At 35.8% G+C, this 27471-nt stretch overlaps 1 protein-coding gene across 1 annotated transcript; it reads right to left on the minus strand.

Annotated features, from left to right (window-relative positions):
- Window positions 1-868: 868 nt before the first annotated feature.
- LOC149785883 (alpha-tocopherol transfer protein-like) lies at window positions 869-25911 on the minus strand. Its single transcript, XM_089931253.1, has 7 exons — window positions 25613-25911; window positions 20604-20763; window positions 11004-11065; window positions 10044-10249; window positions 7927-8037; window positions 5493-5616; window positions 869-2870 (listed from the first exon to the last, which is right to left on the minus strand). The coding sequence occupies exons 1-7, from the start codon at window positions 25794-25796 to the stop codon at window positions 2746-2748; spliced, it is 972 nt and encodes a 323-aa protein (XP_089787379.1). The 5' UTR covers window positions 25797-25911; the 3' UTR covers window positions 869-2745.
- Between the last annotated feature and the right edge of the window lie 1560 nt (window positions 25912-27471).

Below are 27471 nucleotides of genomic sequence, written 5' to 3' on the forward strand. Positions count from 1 at the left end.
GTCTTTCCTTCTATTCAGGGAAATATTCAGTAATAGTTCGGTGCTCAATAGCTTCAAACTTTTGGAGTTTTGCGAACATGCAAAGACCAGAACTGTATAAAGGAGCTGTATAAACAAGTATCTAAATGAATACACAAGTTAGCTTACACAGTGTAGATGCAGATATTTGAGAATACAAAATGGCATTTAATAATTGGATAATCAAAACGAGAAAGTTTGAAGAGGTGCACAGCGAGTAATTTGAGGGGTATACGCTGACATACTGTTCACTAATAACAAACTTTATTGTATTAAAACAAAACTAACAAAGAAGCAAAAGGAAACGTAGCAGTTATGTCTTTGTTTGCAGTTGGATTTATATCCCAAATAATATTTGTATATCTAAAATCAAATCTTTATATCCCAAATAATATTTGTATATCTAAAATCAAATCTTTATATCCCAAATAATATTTTTATATCTAAAATCAAATCTTTATATCCCAAATAATATTTGTATATCTAAAATCAAATCTTTATATCCCAAATAATATTTTTATATCTAAAATCAAATCTCTATATCCCAAATAATATTTTTATATCTAAAATCAAATCTTTATATCCCAAATAAAATCGTCAGTTAACAGGCATAAATGTTTTTGTCGTTAGACATCTATAATTATTTTAAACACAGAAAGTTAGTTTGATAAACGAAAAGTTAAATTAAACTTCGAACCTTATGTAAATTATATGCAAACGGTGGATGGATTACCCACTTCATAATTGTGATAATTGCTTTATATATATATATATATATATATATATATATATATATATATATATATATATATATATATATATATATATATATATATTCAAAATGCACATACTATTGAATACATTTAAACATACTTGGGTATCTCCATTGATATTGTAATAAGCCAAAGGGGTTTCTTTGCCGAGCGAGAAGTCACCTGTTTTCCCCTGATATCCAAAAACTTCTATACAATTACTGTTGTAAACTGGACATTCCAACAAGCCCAGACTATACATAATTTTCGTGTAATTAATGCATGACCACAAATCTTACAACTTCACAACTGCCTATCAACCTCACAACTGCATGGTTTTTCTTCATTACATTTCCGTAATGTAACGCCAGCATTTCACGCCGTGAAAATTTACAACTCAACCATCCAATACAGGGAACTATTTTCCCTACGCTACTCTTGGTCAGTGAAATCATGATTTTAAGCCTCAGTTCGCCTGTAACTCTACACCATATTTAACATCATAGCAAACACAGAAGGCGTCTCCAGATGACGGAATAATCCTTTCTCATTTATTCTTTTGTACAAATTACCAGTTCCCAATATAAAAGATACTGCATATGGAGTCACACAATCAATCCACACAATTAGATTTTAATAGGGACACTAATGCGGCTCTGACCTGAACTCACTAAAACTCATCCATGGCATCATGAAATCTCACAAACACTGCAATCTGTGACGTTTTCTCCAAGTAATTGGCTAATTATTCGGGCAGAAGACTATCTCCCCAGCACCAACTTCCCATAATCAAAACAAGTAATCAAAAAAATCTAAGAAATTCTTAAAATGGAGAGCTAAATACAAATGCGAACGCCCCAAATTTATTACATTATTTTCTATTTAATATCGAAATGATGGATCGTGTTTAGGAGTATCATTTATTTCATCAACTTCATTTTGAACTTGGTAAATACTGTAGATGGGCTACACAGAGAGCCCTACATGTGTCGGGCCCTCTCTGTGTGGTGGCGGTGTGTGTGTGTGTGTGTGTGTGTGTATACAGGATAACCCAGGTAATATCCACAGTCCCAGGGAAAGCTACTGGCAAGCTTTCTCACATATCTACAGTGGCCAAGCCCGAGACTCTAACCCACGTGGACAGAGGTGAGAATGCAGTGTTCGGTAAAGGCAACCCGGGACCCACGTCAACAATTATTAATGACTCTGTTCACACATCCAATGTAACAACAAGATAGTCAATAACTCATTCCTAGCAGTGTGCTCAGATACAGTGTGAGAGGAATTATTTATATAAAGCATGCGTTGGAATTACTAAAGCGCTCACTGACTTTGAATTAATGCATTACTTTAGATTCTTGTGAATTCATGCAGTGGCATTCTGAATAGATTCATATTTTATATCAGGACTAGTGGAATTCATTCGGAACGTTTAATACTTTTGGACTTGTGTGTGTGTTTGAGAGAGAGAGAGAAAAAAAAAAGAAAAGGAAGAAGTATGCAGGCCTTAAGATGAAAATACAGATCTAAATAGCATACATAGGTGCAGATATATTTCTAAATGGGAAAATAAAGAGGTTCTAAAAGTAATATGGCCACTGTGTCGACATCATTTTTTCTTCCTCTGATATAGTTCAATAAAGCATTAAGAATTGCAGGATAAATATATAAGTAAAATTATATTTAATTTTCTTTTTGCCGCAGGGTCTTGCTGGTGAGATTTCAACTTCATATTAATAAAACAAGCATAAGATGGCCTAGATGCTAATAAAAGATCAAATAAAGCACAGATTTCTTGATCTTTCAAGCCTCAAAGCAAAATGTTTCCAAAGGATGCGCTATTACAGTTTTTTGTTGTTGTGTCCTCTTCAATGCCACTATTATCTGACACATTTTCACGTGATTGTTTCAATTACTAAAGGTTAATGTACACACAGTCTACCATATATTTTCATTGTCGTTAGCCTTCGCTCTTTTATCCAGTTATTCCGGCCTGTCCTTCTGTAATATCGAGATTCTTGTGCCAGCCATACTTGCTTGAGCTTAGATTCTGTATGTAGGTTACTACTTCCGGTTTTCTTAGAGCTTCTTTCAGTTTACCTGAATAAAGAATTGTTGTTTTGATAACGATTGTACACCTTACCAAGGCAGAACACTTATCAAAACAAAATGTTAATGCCAACTTGTTACTAACATTAATATCACATACAATAAATATCCATTTACTCATCAGCAATACGGAAAATAAAAGATTCAGTAGTTTGAATGAATGTTACCTTGAATGAAGTTTGAATTGCATGATGTTTCCTTGAATGAAAATGTTAGCGCAATTTATCATAGTTTGAATTGCATGATGTTTCCTTGAATGAAAATGTTAGCGCAATTTATTATAGTTTCAATGCATGATGTTTCCTTGAATGAAAATGTTAACGCAATTTACCATAGTTTGAATTCGTGATGTTTCTTTCAGTGAAAATGTTAACGCAATTTAGCATAGTTTGAAAGCGTGATGCTTCCTTTAATGAAAATGTTGACGCAAATTACCATAGTTTGAATGCGTCATATTTTCTTGAACAAAGATGTTTAACACAATAGTCACAAGTCATAATCATCAACTTTGTCTAATAGTAGAAAAAATGATTTCAGTCCATCAAATACATAGATGTAGTTGTCTTAACTTAGATGAAATACACCAATGACAAATAAGGAATGTCTTGAAAGCTGTATCAATGGCAAGTTTCCATGTTCCTTTGTTCTGGCACGTGCACTTGCATAACTTTATCAAAGATCTGTTGCACAGTCAATGACTGTTTTATGTATCCCCCACCCCCGTACCATCCTTAAAACACGCACTCTATTAATCAGGCGCTCATTGAATTGACATCGCACCGGCGAAGGGTTCCGGTCGTAACTCTAAGCTCTGTTAACCAGATTCTGAATATACAAGAAGTTCAGTTATTCATAACTCTGTTGCATTATAGTTAGACCAATAATGACTGGTACAGTACAAGATACTCCGTTATTCATGACCTGTAACATAATAGACCAATAATGACTGGTACAGTACAAGATACTCCGTTATTCATGACTCTATAACATTATATTTAGACCAATAATGACTGGTACAGTACAAGATACTCCGTTATTAATGACTCTGTAACATAATAGACCAATAATGACTGGTACAGTACAAGATACTCCGTTATTCATGACTCTGTAACATTATATTTAGACCAATAATGACTGGTACAGTACAAGATACTCCGTTATTCATGACTCTTATAGTTAGACCAATAATGACTGGTACAATACAAGATACTCCGTGCCCCTGTTACCTTATTGTTAGACCAAACTACAGTGTATGATTGGTACAATACAAGATAATCAGCAATTCGTATCTCCGTTACATAATTTATGGACCAAACTATGACTGGTACAGTACAAGCTAATCCTCAATTCATCTCTTTGTAGCGATATGGTTAGACCAAACTATGACTGGTACTGTAAAAGATAATCTGCAATTCATCTCTTTATTACATTACAGTCAGACCAAACTATGACTGGTACTGTACAGGATAATCTGCATTAATCTCTTTGTTGCATTTTAGTTCGACCAAACAATGACTGGTACTGTACAAGATAATGAGTGGTTATGTTACAGTTACAATATAGTTCGACCAAACGATGACTGTTACAAGATACCCCGTATTTTGTCTCTGTTACATTTTATTCAGATCAAAACGATGACTGAGTACATAATGCTTAATTTAGTGAAAAAATTGTCAAAAACAGTTTTTAAAAAAGTCAGAAAGTAATCTTCGGTGTGCAGATTTTCAAGAAAATAAAGTTAGAGTATTCAGATATTGGGAGATAAAGCCAAAAGAACCGTCATAATCAAATTAAAAGAGTGAGTGATACTCTTCCGTGAAATTGGATTTACAAGAAACGATCAAATAGTTATACTTCTACGAATGATTGAAAACTGACATTACTACGTAATCAATTTGTGTAAGTAGCAAAGGCAGTTTCCAAATGTAAATAGCAAGGGCAGTTTCCAAATGTAATTAGAAAAGACAGTTTCCTTATATAATTAGCAAAGGCAGTTTCCAAATCTAATTAGCAGGGGCAGTTTCCAAATCTAATTAGCAAGGGCAGTTTCCAAATATAATTAGCAAAGGCAGTTTCCAAATATAATTAGCAATGGCAGTTTTCAAATGTAATTAGAAAAGACAGCTTCCAAATGTAATTAGCAAGGGCAGTTTCCAAATGTAATTAGAAAAGACAGTTTCCAAATATAATTAGCCAAGGCAGTTTCCAAATCTAATTAGCAAAGACAGTTTCCAAATATAATTATCAACGGCAGTTTCCAAATCTAATTAACAAGGGCAGTTTCCAAATCTAATTAACAAATGCAGTTTCCAAATATAATCAACAAATGCAGTTTCCAAATATAATTAGCAACGGCAGTTTCCAAATCTAATTATAAAGGGCAGTTTCCAAATATAATTAGCAAAGCAGTTTCCAAATTCTAATTAGCAAAGGCAGTTTCCAAATCTAATTAGGAAGGTCAGTTTCTAAATATAATTAACAATTGCAGTCTCCAAATCTAACTTTACTTCGCTATAAAGACTTTGTATTTGTATTGTCATATAATCACGATTCTACACTATATCTGCGTTATTAGATAGTTCAAGAGAAACACATGCACTCAAGGAGACTGACCTATAATTTCTGGTAGCGTGCCCTGATTTTCCCCAGTGTAGTCGTCGGGTAAATATTCTGCCGGGAGGTACTGCTTACCGATATCCTCGTATATGTTATGAAAATTCTTCCCGTGAACAACGAGCTGAAAGATAAAAAGTTTGGTTGTTTGGCTTGTAGTAGTGTTGTTATTTTTGTTTTATCCCCTCGTTTTTAAGGAAGCTTTGAAATATTAGCACGCATTCCTTCAGTACCTATATGCGGATATAAGAATATATGTGTATAACGCCATTGCACTCCTCCCACGCCATTTAAGCTAGACACATTAAACTTGGGTTAGTAATAGCGTTGTGAATGGAAATTGTGCCATTAATTTCGGAATTGTGTTCACGCCTCTGCGGATGGTGCGGAGGGGGGGGGGTGCGGGGGGGGGGGGAGAGGCGATGTTCCGTAAATTTCAAACAATTCCTGAAATTTGTTTTGTTTTATAATGAATATGTGATCAATGTTAAAAGTAATACTACTTCCAAAAACTCATACCATAGAAACAACTGAGATCACCACAACATTTATTTGGCGCGAAAAATAAATTATGCATGCAATTGACACTAACCCCGAGGTCCATCCCCACGACAAGACTTAATCCCCGAGTCATAAATTTTAAACTATTAAGCTCTCTACCGTACATGCATACGCTTACTAGGCACGGGAATACATGTATGCATGTAAAATATAATGATCTCAGCGTCCGTCTAAATCTCCGGAGATAGAGCCCCTGCGTTATAGCTTGGAAACCACCATATAACCTTATACACACTTAATGAACATGAAATGGGAAAAAAACATGCAACTGACATTGGCTTTGGCTTTCGTCCATATCCCCAGGTATTTAATCCTCTGGGTCATAACTTGTAAGCTATAAACATACCTGTACTATAAAATATATGCAGATACTGGTAATGAAAAAAAAAATTGCTCATTTACCCTTGAGGCACTTCTTCCCGTCGGGGATTTGCACAAGAAATTTAAAGACCAGGGCGCAGGTCACATCGGATAAGCGGGAAAACGCGGGGATACGAGTTTTGCAAGCTCATATTTCTAGTTTAGTCGCTAAGCTTATTTAACGCTTGAATTAACTCTTCACCAAAGTAAAGTAATATGTATGCTTTCCTGCATATTGCACACCTGCACGCGAGTAGTTTTGACAACACCTACTTTAATATCATAGAAACAACTAAGTTTTGAATATTGCATATAATCGGCCAAATAATTTGGCAGTTATTTTCCAGATGGTATACACGTATGTGTGCAAAAAGTTAAATAAAAAGTCAATAATGCGCAGCATGGAAAAAATGTTATTCCTATTTTTGGATACATTGGAACGAGGTCACGCCGTATATTTTCATAACACTATAAGATGGTGTTACTCATCAGAGGTTCAACTTGTAATAATCGTACATATACGATGGCGGTAAGAACTCTCATTATTTACGTATATGTCGAGAATCTCTTCTGTCCTATATTATCACATCGAAGTAATAATGTCTTAATTTCCTTTGGCCGCGTACTGTCTCGTAATCGGATACACTAGTGTAGTGGTGTGTGTAATATTTGGATTTTTAACGTAGCTTTAACAATTTTTCAGTCACATCGCTACGATGTTTGCAGTGTGGCAGTTTATAATGATGTACTGGGATAGTACTGGGGCATAATGCATGATGTCACACCCAGTCACATTATCCTGACACTAGGTCGATCAATCATAACACTAACCCCTTAATACTGAGTGCCAAGCGAGGCAACTGTAAGAACTATTTTTTATAAGTCTTTGGTATGGCTCATACGGGGTTTGAACCCGCGACTTCACGCATCCGAGGCGGACGCTCTAACCACTAGGCCACTGAGCAGTACTAGTGTAATGGCACCCTGTCCATTATGTAAATCCTGAACTAAGTTTATGTAAATCCTGAACTAAGTTAGGCGGTTGAGTCTCGAGTGACCTTATACACTCATGCATTGGCACCCCGTCTCTTGTGTAAGACCTGAGCCAAGTGAGGCGGAATAGTGTCTAGTAACCTTACACACCGGTGTAATGGCACCCTGTCCGCTGATAGACAAGAACAAAGTTAGGACTCAGGTGTAGTGCATTAATAACCTGACACGCTAGTGCAATGGCACTGCCCGCTGCCTGATACCTTACCTTTGTATTTATGTGCCTAGCAGTAGGACACGCTACTGAAATGTCACCCTGTCCGCTGTGTAATACGCGAATCTACTTTAGGCTGTATTGTGTACAGTAGTCTGACACTAGTTCTACTCAACACTTTCTGTTACTGAAAATCTGAACCCACTTGGACAGTCGTCCAGTGACATTCAATGAAGTATTAGTTTTGTCAGTTTCATTATTCCTTGCATTTTTGCATATGATAAAAACAAATGGATATAAGAAATTTACCCTGCCCCTGAGCTTGTCCGACATAAGGGGTCTCAGCATCGTGAGAACAGTCTCGTACAGAGGGGACATGTTGTAAATGTGAACCTCCTTGAAACGAGCTGGATACGTGTGCTATAAATAGAAATGTACAAGATTAAATAGTAAGGACATACAGTAAGCTCTTGTTGTTGTTGTTGTTGTTGTTGTGCTTTAACTAAATTAGAGGTTTCGTCACAGCCATTAAATATCGAAACTGGTAATCACGTTGAAAACGAATGGCATGAAAGGAAAATTGAACTTTGTGTAAATAATGTGGTCGAACGCCATGAAAGGAAAATTGAACTTTGTGTAAATAATGTGGTCGAACGCCATGAAAGGAAAAGTGAACTTTGTGTAAATAATGTGATCGAACGCCATGAAAGGAAAGGTGAACTTTGTTTAAATAATGTGGTCCAAGGCCATGAAAGGAAAAGTGATCTTCGTGTAAATAATGTGGTCGAACGCCATGAAAGGAAAGGTGAACTTTGTTTAAATAATGTGGTCGAACGCCATGAAAGGCAAAGTGATCTTTTGTGTAATTAATATTGTCGAAGGCCATGAAAGGAAAAGTGAACTTTGTTTATATTAATGTGGTCGAACGCCATGATATGAAAAGTGAACTTTCTTTAAATAATGTGGTCGAACGCCATGAAAGGAAATGTTAACTTTGTGTAAATAATGTGGTCGAACGCCATGAAAGGATGTGATGTGATTTGAAATTTTTACTTAGCTTTAACAATTTTTCAGTCATATCGCTACGATGTCTGCAATGTGGCAATTTATAGTGATGTCTAGCACTGGGGCAATCATGCCACAGACATGTAGCATGATGTCCCACCCAGTCACATTATCCTGACACCGGACCAACCAGTCCTAACACTAACCTCTTAATGCTAAGCGCCAAGCGAGGCAGCTGTTAGTACCATTTTTGTAAGTCTTTGGTATGACTCGACCGGGGATCCAACCCACGACCTCCCGCATCCTGGGCGGACGCTCTAACCACTAGGCCACCGGAGCGGTTACCATGAAAGGAAATGTTAACTTTGTGTAAATAATGTGGTCGAACGCCATGAAAGGAAAAGTTAACTTTGTGTACATAAAGTGGTCGAACGGCACGAAAGGAAAAGTGAACTTTATGTAAATAATGTGGCTGAAGATGAATCCAAATTGTATCTTAACCTGTCATGTATACCTCTCACTTACAAAATCTTATAATTATCCTCATCACTGGCAAGAACCAAGCATGTACAAAGTACTAGAATTACTTAGACATGAAGATTTAACAATTGCAGATTACTTAGGTCAACACTTTCTGTTACTGTTTTTGTTTCTCTCTCTCTCTCTCTCTCTCTCTCTCTCTCTCTCTGAGATGATATGTGTACATATGTTTCTATCCACATTACTCATCTATTTATTCATTCCTTTATGCAACAATGTATCTTATTTGAAATACGTATTGACTGTGCTTATTTACATACGTCATGCGAATAAAGTTCTATTCTCCTCTTTAGTAGTTTGATAAGTACTGTCGATACCTCACATCGTAAATCTTCACATAATCAGCGGTTATATTTTGCGCACAGTATTATGAACACACATATCAGAACGCTGGAGTTCTGAGATACCAACAACACGCAACATGAATGCTAACAGTACATTAGTATTTCTAAGTCAGATAGGAAAGAAATTAATAGTATAATTCTGACAAGTTTTGAGGACACCAATTTCTCGAAACTCGTGAGTTTTGTAGCATACTTTGATGTTGGGATAATTCCAAACAAGTTTCTGATGAAACTATTAGCTAGAATTACTCTATTTTATTCTTGTAACAAATACCATATTTCATAATATCATTTGCGTGGTCTGAACAACAGTTTCAACGAATGTTTGTGCATGTACTTTAACTTTTCTTATTCATAATGTATGATGAAATAAATAAATAAACAAATAAATAAATAACATCGGCTGAACCAGATATCACCATTGAGAACTTTTTCCGGAAGAGAGGGGAGCTTTACAAAGTTAATCGAAATGACTTTCCTCTGTATCGTTTGGAAGATCAAGTCCCAAATTCTTTCTCATAAAACAGTATCATTTACCAGGAAACATTCCATGGCTTTCTTCATGTTATAAAAACTGTATACAGAACTCTGTTCACTCTTGAATCCAGACTGGTCACTGATAAAGACGATACCATTGACCTGTGTTCGCTCATTCATCAAGAGCCAGTCCAGAATACAAACCGCAGTGCGAAACAATATGTTTTCCCCATATTTGCTCTTCATTTCCGCCACATCAAGCATGCCTGCGATCGGAAGAGAAATATACATAAAATATTTTTTGAAAGCTTGAAAAATAATGTCTTAAAAGTCATGCAACAGTGAATTATATTCTTTTGGTCATTAAGGAAATTAAGGTAGGTTTGTGGATGTTTAATGGTTGATCTCAAATACGAATGAATTCTTGTTTGGGTAACAAGCTTGCCAACAGCCTTGCTTGAGCAACGAATCCACTCTAGATAGCATCCAGTCCACATTCTTAATTTATTTATTACATAATCTGTTCTATAAATCTTCTCTGTGGGTGAAACTGCAGGAATATGGTAAGGTTATCGTGTCTACTTATCTCAAATTTTGTTGTCATTACATCTCTGATTTCTGTGTCGGGTGTTTCAATATATATACTCCATGTTAGAACATACTCCGATTAACACAACATCTATGCACATCCCCTATGACATCACATCATGCGAGACAACATTTTAATATGTGAGAATATTCAAATAATTTTCCCATAGAGGTATTGGGTGGATTGGGATGGGGGTCGGGTACGTCTAAAGTTTAAGCCCGAGTGTTCAAACACGGTTCGATTATGATGGTATAATATGGCACTTGCACATATATATATATATATATATATATATATATATATATATATATATATATATATATATATATATATATATAGATAAAGAGAGAGAGAGAGAGAGAGAGAGGTGTGTGTGTTGAACCATCTGGAACCAACACAGCCGAAAGTAAGTAATATAGAATAATACTCACCAGGACGATCAAATATAATCGTTCTGCCATGTTGATCAGGTTTCGGAAGTGGAAAGAATACCCTACAATAAACGTATTATATATATATATATATATATATATATATATATATATATATATATATATATACATACATACATACGACCAAAAATAATAATGGATCGAAGGAGCAACTAAAATTTTAAAGCAGTGTTGACTAAATGGAAATTAGGCTAAGTTCATAATAGAGACTCCCGATGCGCTGAAAGCTGATTGATCACTTTAACGACGCATATTTTGTATCTGTTTACAGCATTTCGTGGAACTAAATCCACTGAACACATATTAACTTATATACGATTCTATCTTGACAGAGGGGCCCCGAGTGGCCGAGTGGTCTAAGGCGTTCTCCGTTCCGGATCACTGCCATCTCACCCGCCGTTTCGAGTCTCGAATTCAGCCAGTGTGGGCATGTGAGAAAGATTGCCGGTAGCTTCTCGTGGGTCGGTGGTTCTTTCCAGGGTTTCCCGAGTTCTTCCTCCACCATTAATAATGGCCACCATGTATAGCCAATTGTGTGCTGAAAAATGGCGTTAAAACCCAACAACAACAACAACATCTTGACAGAGGCTGCCACCCACAACAACACAAGGTATTCGATTCATTGGAAACAGAACTTTTAACTGTGGTTCGAGTCTCATACTCACACTTTGACGCCATAATTAAAGTGGTTGCATCTCCGCATAAAACGAATTCATTTGATTCAGAAGGTTACCATGAAGACAGTCATTATGCTGGTTTTGCCCCATTTGTACCGTTTGGGCTCTAATGCATGTCACAGCCTCTATCCGCCATGACTTGGCAAGCGAGGTGTTTGCTATGCGAGCAGCAGCAGTGAGGGTGAATAGACCACTTGCTTTAAGGTTCATTTATGAAGGAAAAAAATTCATACGAAAAACTGAAAATACAAGGTCAATAACGTCAATCCGAAGCCCCTAACCAAAACCGATAGTTCTCTAATTGGGTTAGCTCATTTTGTTACTTCATTTTTGTCGTTCGTGTTTTTCCAAATTTATAATGCGTGTTGTTGTTTACCCGTCGGACACTCATTTTTGGTCTCACCCTTGTATCAATAATGGATTCTCGCACAGCTAGATTAACTCGAGATCGACTAGAGTCAATTACGAAATATAACCATGTTCGTGATGATGTCAAGCAGCAACTACAAGCAAATCAGGAGTCTCATGTAGAATTTGCAGACGGTACAGAACAGTTATTTGAACCAATTATCGAACCAACCAAGAAAATTGTTACAGCAACTAAGGCGGCTCAAAAAGCATTTTGGACATTACCTGTTGATACTGCTAACCTTCTTCAACCAGCTCAACCACCACCCGAGCAACTCCATCAACCACAACCTGGAGATGAGACACAACCTCTGCCAAGAGTTAGAACTAACATTACAGATAAATTTCCGCCTGAAGGATGTCAAGGACGAAGACAAAATACTTAATATTGCTGCGTTAGGATATCATGATAGAAATAAATATGTAAAACCCAAATATGTTAAAACTCTAAAAGCTGTCGATTGGAGAAGGGATGTCTATCGCATCGCTACTTATGCTCCGCATATCAGATCTAAGGAAGATATTTATAATTTTAACATCTTTAAAGAGAAAGTAGATGAGTATATTGAAGAAGAAAATTAGGAAAGGAGACAAAAAGAAGACGAAATGAAGTTGCAACTTTGAAAAACAAAAGCAGAAAGGAAACAAAGAGAAATCGAAATGAAGTCGAACTTAAAGAGGGTGAACGAGCAAGGAAACAAAAAAAAAAAGATTTGGAATTCGAAGAAATGAAACGATGGAAGAAATTAAGTTCTTCACCAAGTAAGAAAAAAGCAGACAAAACATCAAGTAGGGAAGAAGGAGCAAATCGAAGTGATTTTGCTACTCAAGAAAGTGGCCTTGTTACTTCATGCCCCAGTAATGTTCTTGCAGATGTTGAACGATTAGAAATTCTGATTGGCGGAAAACGAGCCGGTAATAATTCCCAAGAAATCATTAATGAAGCAGTTGGTATTTGTCAAAGATTATTTACAGGCGGTATCATGGACATTAATGTGTATCGGTCCCTCATTGATGAAATAGCTAATGATTATCACAGTGATTGAGGGTATACAATTCAATCAGTGACAAGAAAATAAGATGATTATACTTAATGCTCAGCGTGGACCTGTAATGATCAGGGTGATAAATTCGCGATTACCAACATATAAAGTTACCTACAGATATGGACTCGGTGATGTTGTTCAGGGTTTATTTAGAAGGATAGCCCCAAAATCAATACCGATTACAAAACAATTATCAATGAAAGCTATTGACGTTGTTCGTGATAAAGGAATTGGTGCTGTTGGTGATGTTGCCAGTAAAGTATTCTCAGCAATCAAGGATAGACTAGCACGATAAATACGAAGGAAACCGCAGCCAGTAAAATTACCCAGCCTGAAGTTATGCCTTCAAATATTAGTAAAATAAACGATAAAACTGCAAATCAAAAACTAGCTGAGTTAGCTGGTGTACCACTATCAGAAAAAGAAAAGGTAATAACTGCAAGTTTAATAGCAGGAAGTTGTATTCGTGTTTGGCAATAAAAATTATAATAAAATGTTCAAATGTGTATCTGATCAGCATTTGACATGAACGCACCAGTTCTCAAAGATGAATCTGCGCGATTAACAGTATTATTCTTATGACGCACGTATACCTAACGCATGTGGACAAATCGAATTGTTCAAGATATAAGTAAATATTTTTTACCTGATGAAGCGTTTATTGAAATAAAAGGTAGACTTTTCAAAGCAGATGATACAGCATACGGACTTTTAGATCGACCTGGTTTTGTTAACAATGGTATTATAGCATTATTTAACAGTGCCATATACATGATTGACGGAAAAAATGTTGAATCGTGTCTCAAAAATGTTGATATTGCTACGACGATATTGGGTTTGGCAAGATATTCCGATGATTATTCGAGGTCACTTGGTCCATCAGAGTTCTTTACAAAGGATACCACTAATAACCCCCGAGAGCAATAATGTGACAATGAATGCAGCTTGAACTGAAGATGCATCGAGGAATGAAAATTTCAACTTGGGATTCGCAGCGCACAGATCAATGTTAAATGGAGAAGAAAAAATTTCATGTGTGATTCCACTATCACATATATTTGGATTCTGTAGAAATGTTAGAAAAGTTATATTTGGCGCTACATTCTGGTAATTGTAAGAAAAGCCACCGACAATGTTGCAATCTGGCGACCCAACGCAGTTGATGCAGGTAAAGTAATACAAACAAAACTGTCACTGTGGATGCCTTTAATGACTCCATCAATCGATGAAGAACAACGATTGTTATCTTTCATGGGTCAAGGCGGTAAATTAACATTATCATGGTTGACAATGACTACATATAGCGTTCAAAGTAGTGCTGCTGGTTTATTCACATGGCAGATAGCATCACAGCAAGGGGTGTCAGCACCACGAAATATATTCATCGCATTTCAGGAAAATGCCAGAGTGGATTCGCAGGAAAGAAATCCAATGGCGTTTGACACGCTTGGGATTAGTGAAGTTCCTTTGAGGATAAATGGACATCAAGAACCTTCTGAAGAAGTTTTGCTAAATTTTTATCAAAATCATGTTGCACGTGCTTGCCATCGGTTGATGACATTCATGAGACTTGATCAGAATGTTGATTCTGGTTTGCAGACATCTCAGCGGGATTTCACAACATTATATTCAATCTATTACTTTTCACTGGAACATTTGGATTTGTTCAGACAATCAGTCCTTGATATACACTTCCCTAATTATTAACTTCTCGATATAGTAGCTATCATCATCAATAGCAATCATACGCATTTCCTACCCTAAGAATTATTAAAAGACCTATACAAAAATACAAATACCTAATTATGTGTGCATTAGTCCAACAATGATTAATTCTGCATAATTCACAATCTATGGTCATATACTGATAAAGCAAGTACAAGTTCTAACACAAATCTCTAATAAATTCCGTTATGCATTACGATGCAACATAGTAGCAAATTACACAATCCACTTCGATTCCCATCTGACATTCTACATACGTTAATATGGCATGCTAATAATTTGCTAGACGCTACGTTACGATATGTTTATAATTCAGCTATATATGGAAGATTCCATTTCTAATAAATTAAACGTACATAACAATGTATCAATCTTACAACACCTGGCTATGAAAGTAAGACTAATTCGAGCATAGATATGTTACCTCAAGAAGCCTTTGTTCGCAAATCCAAACCTAGAATTTCATTAGAATTCCTCCCCGCCTTTTAACAAGCGCACCACTCTGATTACAGTCTGATGCCTCTCAACTTCACTATGATCCACCCCTAGCGAGGTTCACACATGTACTGGCTGGAAAAATGGATTTGGTCCGAACATAAGTGGCTGCTTATTAAGACCCCGCCCAAGATCTGAATCTCTCAGTTTTGACTGGATATGGTCTGGTCTCTTTGAAAACAGATCTGGGGTAATTTATCACTTACATGTTACTCTCGGGTTTTCGGTCCCTCAACGCCCGAAATTGCTTTCAAGCCAGTCGTGACATCACTCTGATTGATTGCAAAATAAACACCGGGGTCTCTAACTGGTGGCACAATTCCCTTTGAATTTGCAGCGGACAGGTCTTTGCGTAATGGTTAAACAACAGACAGGCAGTTTCTTTGTGTCCAGAATCGGGTGTATAGTCGTAATGTTGCATAATACGTACTGATATTATCCAAGGTGCTCTTAACTACGAATTAACTATAAGAAGATATGTGTATACATGAAAGTATGAAGAATCAGCAAATTTTCACCACAACATGACAGCTGTCTTTTAAGTAGACTTTAATAATCTGGCTTTTGTGAACTCATTCAAAAATTTGATATTTATCTGTTTGTGAAATAAAGCCAGAGAATTTTGATATAAATGAACTGCGTGGATATACTTATTGGTCTAAAATTCAGAAGCAAAGAATTGTATTTTACCTTGCATAAGTATCATTCAATCTGATTCGGATTACATACTTTCATTTAAAGTCGAGAAAACTAGTTCTAAACCAGACAACGGCGTTTATTTTGGTGTCGTATATGTTCCTCCATTATATTCAAGGTTTTATGCTATATACAAAATTGACATGTTTACATCCAAAATCCCCAACAGGTGTACTTCGAACAAATATGGTTTTAATGGGAGACTTTAAATGCCAGAACTCATAAAAAAATATCTGAAATTAGACGAGATCCTTCTGAAACAGTTTAATTCTGCTGCCGAGTAAGCACAATTTTTCAATGATACCACGAAAATTCTCGTTGAATATAAAGTGAGGAAGAAATAATTAGCATTGAGCCTAGAAATTAATAATACTGGGAAATTCTGATATACGTATGTAGACACAATAATCTTATTATATTAAATGGAAAGATGTGGTGATGAATCTTATTATATTAAATGGAAAGATGTGGTGATGATACGATTGTTTGTTTCACAATTTTGTGATAGACTTCTTTTCTTGATTTTTATCGTCTGTATCGACGCTCTGAAATATGTAATTATTTGTATACATGCACTTAACCCACTTTATACTAAAGGTTACTCATTGTTCATTACTGACTTTAGTTTTTACCACAAAACCATGCATTTTACTTGATGATAAAAGAACATCATCACAAAACCAAAATGGCAAGAAAGGCTGACTTTATTGATAATATTGAAACGTTCAGGCTTGAAAAGATAGTAAAGAAGACCGGGATGCACAAGAAAGGTACATAATACATCGATAATAATTATATCAACAGGCTGTATTCATCGATCATTTAATTGTTTAACTATTCTGCGACAAAATGTTGTGTAAATAGTAATCATATTTGTAATAAAAATAACACACGATGGTTCGGAACAAAATGACAAAAAGGCCCGCAGTAAATATCACCTAGCAAGAAAAGGCACATGACAAAAACTGAGTACACAAGTAAAATATACAAAACAACCAACAAAACAAAACAATCAAAATGAAAAGTAAAAAACTAAGGGATTCTCGTAAGCTACTAAAATAACATAGGAAAGGCGACATAGGTACAAACTGTTAACCTCGAAAAATTATATGAATTGTTTAAAAAATAAGAATATTAACAACGAAATTGAAAAAATTCTTCCGAAGATGACGTAAATAATACAATAGATAATAACGACTAAATTCTTAATTCTGCAATTACTGAGTCAGAAATTATTAATTGTATTAAAAGTCTTAAGGACAACAAAACATCGTCGAATGACAATGCATTAAACGATTATATGAAATGCACATCTGACATGCTTATGCCCTTTTCTCTCTCTTTGATAATATAATCATTGTGGTAAAAAAAGATCTATGACGAATACAATTATTCGTTCATTTGTCAAAAATTTCACAAATAAAACGGATATGTTTCTAAACCCATTCTATTACTGCAATCCATCTTTTGGAAAGTTACAAAACTTATTTGCCACCAATAATCGCTTAATTATCCAAATTCTTGCCTCTTTTGTTACATTAACAATGCAGATAATATCAGTACGTTTGTGCTATCTGCGGAAAAGTAAATTTTCCATGCTTTACAATGAAATAATATTTTATCTGTCTTACCACTTTGTACACTCCTTTGGTATCATTGTATTATGCCATAACAATATTACATTTTTGTACCCTAAGGTTCTCACATTGCGTACGAATGATTATTCTTCCACGGATTGTGAATGTTGATATATGATGTGATTTGTATCTCATTATGTTGTTGACGTCGCTGTTCTTGCAGTTGTGGTATGTCAACTACGTGTAGCCTGAGATTAGCTTTTATTAATAAAATTTTTGTTATTTTCTGTTCTCTTTTACAAAGATTGATGTGCGGTTACAACTTATGCAGATTGTATCAAAACGGTCGACCTTGAGTGCGTTTAATTCACGGAGAGAGAGAGAGATGGGGGAGGGGGGCTATTTTGATTTATTCTGCACCGAGGTTAGAACAACTTTTGCTGATATAAAAAATTAATTAATATTTTGAGTGAACGTACAGGAAATATCCGTTTGTTATATAATTCCTATTTATGCCTACCATCACTCGACTTTTCTCATTTTTAAATCCGCAACGACACGAATTCTTATCTGTGTTCGGAGTTGTTGGTGATTTTCCATTTCCGCCAACACTATCTCAGACTCGACCAAGATCAGTATTTATCCTCGATATCTTTCCAATACAGTTTACTAATTATGCTGAGACTGATCTTTGCTGCTGCAAGAGGTTCTGAATTGACACGTACTCGTGAATGAAATCGTATCGAAATTAATTTGACAGCACCGCCAGAGACACTGATTACAACTGATATAGCCCCAAAAATAATTCAGATTGTGCATCTAAATGCTTGCCGTTGTGAGTCCAGCCACACACAGGTCAAGAGTCGCTGGCTCATAAAGACACAAATATAGTCTACCAGCAAACATGCACGTTTGTATTTCACTATTAACATGGTTCTTTTTGTGATTTTATCTTGTAGCTGTTTTTCCACTTCGCTTATTTTGTCACGTTGGCAACATCGAGGGATTTATCTTAACTCTTCTATTAACAATACAATCGCGTAGCACTATTACACGACTGGCAGACCCTGTGTGGACATATCATTCACGTCCAGGTGCAATACGCATGTGTACATCTGGCCAATTATTCTTTATTACGGGTACAAATTGCATACAATTATTAGCATATCAGGTTCGTGAATATTTAAAATTCCGGCGATTGCGCGTTCTGGTGGTTTGGCACCCTTTTCGTTTAAAAACACACCGATTACGCCTACACCTTTTGCATCTAACGATTGTCTTTGCCCAATAAATGTTGCCTGAATAAGTATATTCTTGTTGAGGAACAGTCGGCATCTTTCTCTTCTTAACTGAGTAAATGTTGGTGTAAAATATTCATTGGTGAACTTAAATGGGGTGGATACATTGGTGAATACCACTTCAATGTTATAGTCCCTGAATATTTTTACATCTGGTGCTGTAGTCAACTTTTGTGCGTTTTCCTGTGCGATTAATCCACGCTGACCTCTAGTTTGTTCTGGTACATCAATGTGATTCCAATCATTAGTTTCTATTAGATCCTTAACAAAATTATTTTTAGTGTATCACCATATCGAAGAAGATATTCGTCGATAAGTGGAACAAAATTTATATCGATATTAACAACTTCTGCCACTAGGCCTAACACTCCGTCAATAAATTCCACAACGTCATCATCGCTGCCAGAATCCATCACGTATATAATCATAAAACTAATCGTAACTACAAACCTCAAAACGCTGAAGTACCCGACTGGAGCGATATTCGGTCATTCAAGTTGTATTTCCTCCCCGGCGACCAACGATCATGACATTGTATGTGTACAACTATTTATAACCCTGCTGTATGTGGAATCATGTATTATTATGTCACAATACTTGTTATCAATATAATTTTCAAAAAACGCAATCAACACACCAGTGCTCTGATTTCTCCGTTTTCAGTGATCTCAGCTAGGTTCTTTGCGACAACGCCTTTTAACTTGACAATAACATTGTCAAGATCTTCCCTACGTTTACTCAAATACTTATGATGGGGGATTGTGAATGTTTGGGACAGATGATAATCACTCAAAGGACCAAGATAAACAACGAAAAATACACAAATAATATTACTTTTATTTACATGTAACACTAATAATGCACACACACACACACACATTCCCACTGACACTACCTCTCGGGATGATAATAAAACGTTAAATGAAATAATAATACTATAAACTGATAAAAGTCCTGTTATTCGGCTCTCTTTTAAGTGTACAATTCTATCATTGTACCATATTAGGAACTCCTCACCAAAGTCAGCTTCCCCACATGTATCCTGATCCTAATATCACTCCACAGTTGGGCTCAATGATTTTACAGTTTAACTACCTTACGTCATATCAGAGTACTGATGCCAAAATATACATTGAAACATGCCTTAATTAAAAGTGTGTACTCAGTTTGACATGCTTTGTGTGGTTCGTACCTATTGCATTGATTGACATTATAACGGATTTTTATCTTATTTATTCAAAATTCAACTTTTGATGAATAGACCAGACTCCAAATGGTCTAGGTTATAACACACTTGAATCAAGGACTTTGATCTGACCTGGCCAATACTAGAATGTGGGCGACTAACGTTACTGGATTCATGAAAGGATCGAGTGTCGGAGATTAACTAAAATAAATGTTAATAAGTTAATCTCACAACGAACAATGCAAAACTAGTTTTTAATTAGTATAAGCACTTTTGATTGTCATTGCGTCTTTGTCGAAGGCAATTACATAAGAGAAACAAACAAAACCTAGACAAAAACTAACCACAAAAAAGCCTTGAGTTTACAAAACTTGACATGACTGCGTCAGATTAACCAATTATTTGAATAATAAAGTTGTGTGTGTGTGTGTGTGTGTGTGTGTGTGTGTGTGTGTGTAAAGCAGTTCATACCCCATATCAAGGAATCCCTGAATACAAGGATCGCACGGGTTTATGTCCCCAAATATGAGTGTATTCTCCGTCCGAACTTTCCACATGGCTTGCAGGGCGGTACGTGCACCGTTTTGGCTGAAATGCCGCATTCGCAGAAACGACAAAAGGTACAATGTATCTGAAATACAGGTTGAGGGATACTTACAACTTTGCAGCTAATTATCTGGCATGTTTTAATCTACAGCCTCGTTTTTTAATAGATATTTAGTATTTTTAAAAACCAGCCTCGTTTTATATAGTTATCCAGTATTTTTAACATCAGCCTCGTTTTTAATAGTTTTCTAGTATTTTCAAATATCAGCCTCATTTTCTAATAGTTATCTAGTATTTTTAAACATCAGCCTCGTTTTATATCGTTATCATGTATTTTTAAATATCAGCCTCTTTCTTAATAGTTATCTAGTAGTTTTAAACATCAACCTCTTTTTTAAGTTATCTAGTATTTTTAAACATCAGCCTCCTTTTATATCCTTATCTAATATTTGTAAACATTAGGCTCGTTTTTAATAGTTATCTAGTATTTTCAAACATCAGCCTCGTTTTGTAATGAGTCCGCATAAATCGCAAAAGAACCTGCTTGGCAGATTAATGAGACCTTGACCTTGAAAACAGTGTTTGGAGGGAAGACTTGTAATGACTATTACGGGCACTTCATGATTTTGACGAAAAGTTTTCAGGACAGAAAATGTTCAGCTTGTGCTTTAGTAAACAAGACAGAAAAGGGGGATGGAACTTTAAAGTTAGATAGCAACTGCGTGCGGAACAGCTACATCACCAGGTAGATTTGGAATATATCATCGTGTTTTAAGATGGCAATTTTCAACTGACTACGCTTTTGTGCATAACAAACTATGAAAATTTCTACAGGACTATCAATTCTTAGGTCGTGTTTAATATTTACATCCCTTTCTTTGTCATTGTTCAGAAAGAACACAATTAATTTTAAACAAAATTCCTTTTACATTCTTAAACAGCTCATGAAATACAAGGTCATACTTTAAGCCTGCAGCTTTGAATAACTATTTTGTAAAGTATCGTCGTTTTATGGTTCGATATAATGTATTCCTCGCCCACCTTCATACAGTTCCATCTTGCAAAACTAATGACTTGTTTACATGAGGTCTGTTTGTTTTTGGTCTGTACTTTTGTTTTGTTTTGATTGAAAATAAGTTGTCAGGATTTTACATGTTCCCTTCATCACCACCTGACCGTGTGTATTGGGCATTATCTTAAAATTATTTTCCATCCTGAGCTTACTCGTGTTCATTAATTTAGACATAATACACACGCGCACACACATTCACACACATACATGTACACTCTCAAAATATTGTACAAAAGAACCACTCATTTACAAACCCCAAGGCGACCGCTCCGGTGACCTAGTGGTTAGAGCGTTCGCCCCGGATGCGAAAGGTCGTGGGTTTCATCCCCGACAGAGTCATAACAAAGACTTATAAAAATGGTACTAACAGCTGTCTCGCTTGGCGCTCAGCATTAAGAGTTAGTATTATGACTGGGCGGACTGGTGTCAGGATAATGTGACTGGGTGTGACATCATGCTACATGTCTGCGGCATGATTCCTCAGTGCTATGCATCGCTATAAACTGCCACACTGCAGACATCGTAGCGATATGACTGAAAAAGCGTTAACGCTACGTTAAAAATCCAAATCACACACACACACACACACACGCACAAACCCCAAGGATTTTTACTTTCCCTGTTTGTTTTTTTTATATCCGAAATTAAAGAAAAACTAAATGAAATCGAAAATTGACAAAAGGGTCCACATTTTCTTAAACTCATCGATTCTGTTATTCAGTTTGGTAACATATTTCCAGCCTTTTGTACGATAAAACAATTTTTTATAATAGGTGAGATTTGGGATTTATTTTATTCACGATTTGTATAGAACATATTTTGCAAGCAAGATTATAAAGCAGACAAGATCAAATTTCGATTTACTATAAAGACACGTTTCGTGTATTGTTAAAAGTTGGGTTGTAAGTTTGGATCCATTCCACAAATAATTTCCAAACATGTTCAGTAACTGAACAGTCAGGGAATAAGTGCTCAGTCTGCTCTATTCCCTCCTTACAGAAGGTATATTTATCATTATTACTTATATTAACTCTTTTCAAAAAATCGTTTAAGGCGATAGTTCTATACAGAAATCTAAAATTAAGACTAAACAGTTTTGTGTCTTTCGTACAAGGTTTAGCCAAAACAAAAGAGTTGGACAATTCATTTACACGAATTATATACCCTAGCTGTCTGGACCAAGTTTCATATTTACCATTATGGCTTTTGTATCTTGGTTTTTATCAGCTCTTTATAAATAAATTTATTCTTAGCTCTTACCCTAGGAATAGAAGTTTTGTCGAGCATTACATGTAAGTTATTTCCACTTTCAAAAAACTTTTAATTTTCTTTTCCCACTTCACTGATATCTTTGAGATAAGAGCAAAGTATTGTATAAAATTATTAGCTTGTGTTCTTTGTTTTATTTCATCAAATCTTAATAGAAATATTTGTGCATCAAGAAGGTGTTTAATAAGTACAAAACTGTTTGTTCTCCACCTTGTGCATGATTTAAATTGTCTATATAACTAAATTAAGAATATATTGGGACAAGTATCTCTGGACAGTTGGCGGTTCATTGTTCCACTGAGATAAAGAATCAATAACATCGCGCCAAAAGATATTTTAATTGTTTTAGAGATTTCTTTCAATTTAGTTTTTCCTAATTTTAATAACTGTATACCTCCAAATTGTCCAAAATACTTGTTCAGAAACGAGATTTTGTATGTAACCATCTTCATTCAGTATAAGGCGCATAGTCCAATAAAGTTTTATATAACACATAAATGAGTGCAAGTTAATCATATTTAATCCCCCTTCCTTAAAGGGACCTATAAGAGTATCTCTTTTTACCCTCTCTCTTCTGCCACCCCACCCCACCCCCCCAAAAAACGTGAAAAAGAATGTATTCAGTTCATTTTCTATATGGGGTGAAGGAATTAGTAGAGCAGTAAAAAGATGAATAGTTTGGGCAAAATCAAGAAATTATCAAAATAATTTTTCCAATAAAGGACAAATTCCCTCTGCTCCACCAGCCGAGCAATTTCTTTAAGTCCTTCAATTTCGTCAAATAAATAAGTTTAACCATATCCCCCAAATCCAAAGAGAAATCTACTCCCAATAATCTAAAATCGGCAACTGACCAGTTGATATCAATTTCAGGACATATTTTTTCATTTGAAACTTTTTAAAATTTCCAATCCAAATAGCTTTTGATTTAAAAACATTGCAGTACAGACCTGGTGCAGAGGCAAAGTCGTTTAAAATCTGTAATGTTGTCTTCAAAGACAGAGGAGAACCGTCTAATAATAAAATAGCGTCACCAGGATACTATCTTAATTTGTGCTCCATTTCATTATAAATAAAATTCTGTAATAGTTGTGTTCTTTTTTAGTTCTATTGCAAGAAGTTCAATTCCTATTATAAATAAGTAGGATGCTAGAGGGTCTCCCTGGCGACAACCTCTCTCCAATTTGAAACGTGGATAAATGTCCATTATTAATGACACAACTTCTAGACTTATTGCAGGATACTCTAAACCACTGACAAGTAGATTTTCCAAAGTTAAAAGATTTCAGGGCATTCTCTAGAAAATCCCATTCAACCGGGTCTAAGCTTTTTCGGAGTCTATCAGTAAGAGAAGACCATTTTCGTTTTTTCATCAAGATACTGCATAAGATCGTACAACGCTTTTGTGTTTTCACCAATCAGTCTCCCTTTCATAAACCCATTCGACTGTCACTAATAATAGAGGAAGGACTTTCTTGACCCTAGAATGAATAGATGCCGAACCAATCTTGCAATCTATATTAAGTAGTGAAATTGGTCTTCAATTTTTAATGAATTGTCTGTCTTTATCTTCCTTTGGATTAAGGGTTTGTAAATTACTGTTGTTTTGGCTTTTGTATAGTTTTTCATACAAAAAATCTTTCAGGTGATTTAATATATCTTTTTGACCTGCTACCATTGTTATATCTTCCGTAATTAAGTATTTTATTACTTTGCTTGTGTAATTTCTCTTTTCAAGGTTAAGGAAATATTTAGAATTTGTCACCAGACTCATACCACCTTGCATTTAATCTTAACATTACACCTTCAACCTCTTTTTCCCTCCATTCTTCTAAATCTGCTTCTTGTTTTTATTCAGTTATTTTATTAATAGTGAGGTTATTATTTTGATTCACTAAAGTAAGTAAGGTCTGTATTTCAGCTTCGATTTTCTTTAAAGTTTGTTTCACAAGTTTTGCCTTAGCTTGATAATAACTGATTCTCATCTTATCATTTTAAGGATTTCAAGAAAACAATCGATCATTGCAAGTTAATTTTACCTGAAGTGGGTTTTTCTTATAGCCTTTACAATAATATTATTCTACTGTGTTAGATACACATCTTTTGACCATCTAAATATATTATTTTTGCTTTAATAGCTTTGAATTGAATTTCCAGTATCCAGGACCTCTGGGTACTGTGGATATCAATTATTTTTATTGTTATTACTGAATGGTCTGTTTATAGCTAGAAAGAATGGATGCATCAAGATAATCTGAAAACATATCCTGAGAGATTAAAAAATAGTCCAAACAACTTTGTTTAACAGGATTTACACGTGTTACGTCATCGGAATATAGTCTATTTTGCTGCAGCATGCATTATTTTTGTATAAGCAACATTGATTCGTGATCATGACTTTTTCAACAACTCTGGAAAAAATGACACGCCGTAAATACGTGCTGCCCACTAACCTGTAGGGCACCGTATGTATATGCTACACACTAAATTGCACGACACCTGATGTATGTGTTATCTAATAATCGGTAGGACACCTGAGGTACATGTTACCCATTAAAATGTAGGACACGTGAGATATGTGGTACCCACTTACCTGTAGGACACCTGAGGTTCGGTTGCTGTTCAGCCCACTCCCTGAGAGCGTGTACCGCGGCCAGTCTCTCCGTGGGACATTCTGATAGCTCCTCTTGGGCTATTGCTAAGGTGTCTGCATCCAGAGAACACTGATATTCTCTGTCCTGCTCCTCGTGAGTCGTCCCCGTGTCCTTTCCTTCCATTGCAGGACTACAGGTAGTTTGCCGCTTCTTCTCTGCTTCTTTAAATATGTATTCGCTCGTTACACAGCGGTATTTGTCTGCCACAGAGCCATCAATCTCTCGGCCATCCAGAACTTGCACTATCGCTGATATTTCGGAGAACTAAACAAAGTCTGAACTTATATACAGACAGTATCATGTACAATGCGGGCGGCGGGAAGTACAGAACCCTTAGCGTGGTATTGTTTTATTTATTTTTTTTAAATCTTCCGGGAGAAATTTCAAACAACATATCCATAGTAGATGCATTTCAGAAATGTTTTTTAACGTAAAATGATCAGTGCGGGTACAGATGAAAAATAAATTCATAATTTTAATGACGCATATAGATGTGTGCAACCATGTTAGTGCAACATCTTTGTTTACACTCATGTGAGCCTTGCTTAAATTCGGTACTACTGTACAGCTTTATGTGACATAATCCTATGATCTAATAAAAAAATACATACATGTGCTAGAAAATCCCGACTGCATTCATTTGCAAAATTAAACATTGAGTTCGGCATGAAACCTTGCATGAGTGTAACAGCATTTATCATAGATTTTCTGGAATGCACGTGCATTATGATGCATAATATGGGATACGACTCTGCTGTCTGCACTGAATTACTATATGTACATACAAAGTACAGTTAGATCATATGAAAAGTAATAGTGAATAATAGTTATATGTGAGACAATAACAAAACTTTGCTAATTGTCACGAATGAAAAAAAGAATATAGAGATGATTGGTGGGATTGTGACGTTCTGACGTATTGGGGTGGGGTTCTCCCAATATAATTTAATTAAATTAAATTGAAAGTTCCACCCTGGCTCGTTAGGTTAGAAAGTTAAATTAGTGATGATGTAGATTTACAGCTCTGAGCCCCCAGTCAGCAATGCCGACGGTTAAATTATAGAGAAAACGAAGATCAAATTCAATCAATAACAATTTAATAAATGTGATAATTTAAAACGATAACTTCCAATCACTCGTCTTTCCCTCGACCAAGTGACAGCCTAATTCATCCCGTGATTTACAGTGTGAGTTCGATTTTCCCCCTGTCCTTGCATCTACTCATCTATTTCTTCCCGCTGATTCTTGCTTCTTTCCGTTCCTCTAACTCCTTCTTTGTCGTTGTTTCTCTCTCTACTATCTCCTCCTCCAACTTCGCTCCAGACTTCAACTTTTCCTTTCTTCTCCTTTTCCTCTATTATCTCCTCCAATTCCGCTCCCAGACTTCACTCCACCTTCTTCTCCTTCTCTCCTTTCCTCCGTCTCTCTATCCGAGACAACAGGACCAAACTTTAACTGGTCTGTCCCTCAAAGCTTCCTGTGAAAAACCACAAGGCGTTAACAAATGTTTTATCGAACCTCACCTCACACTATAACGACAATTAACCATCAGATAGCTGTCACTGTTTCGGCCACGCATGCATACACATCGAAATTCCCACACACTTCTTGCAGGGTAAACAATGGCGTAATAACACAGTATCAGCGAATTGTTATACAGACATCAATACATTGCGTCACGTCAGTATATACACATATATATTTAATCTCATCGTACTACAATCTGACAAAATCAGAGGCATGTCTGTACATTACAAATATTCAACAATGGCAAAATCTATAATCATATGAACATATG

The sequence above is a fragment of the Sinohyriopsis cumingii genome, chromosome 13 (genome assembly GCF_028554795.1).
Source record: "Sinohyriopsis cumingii isolate HCF-2022 chromosome 13, ASM2855479v2, whole genome shotgun sequence".
NCBI lineage: Eukaryota > Metazoa > Mollusca > Bivalvia > Unionida > Unionidae > Sinohyriopsis > Sinohyriopsis cumingii.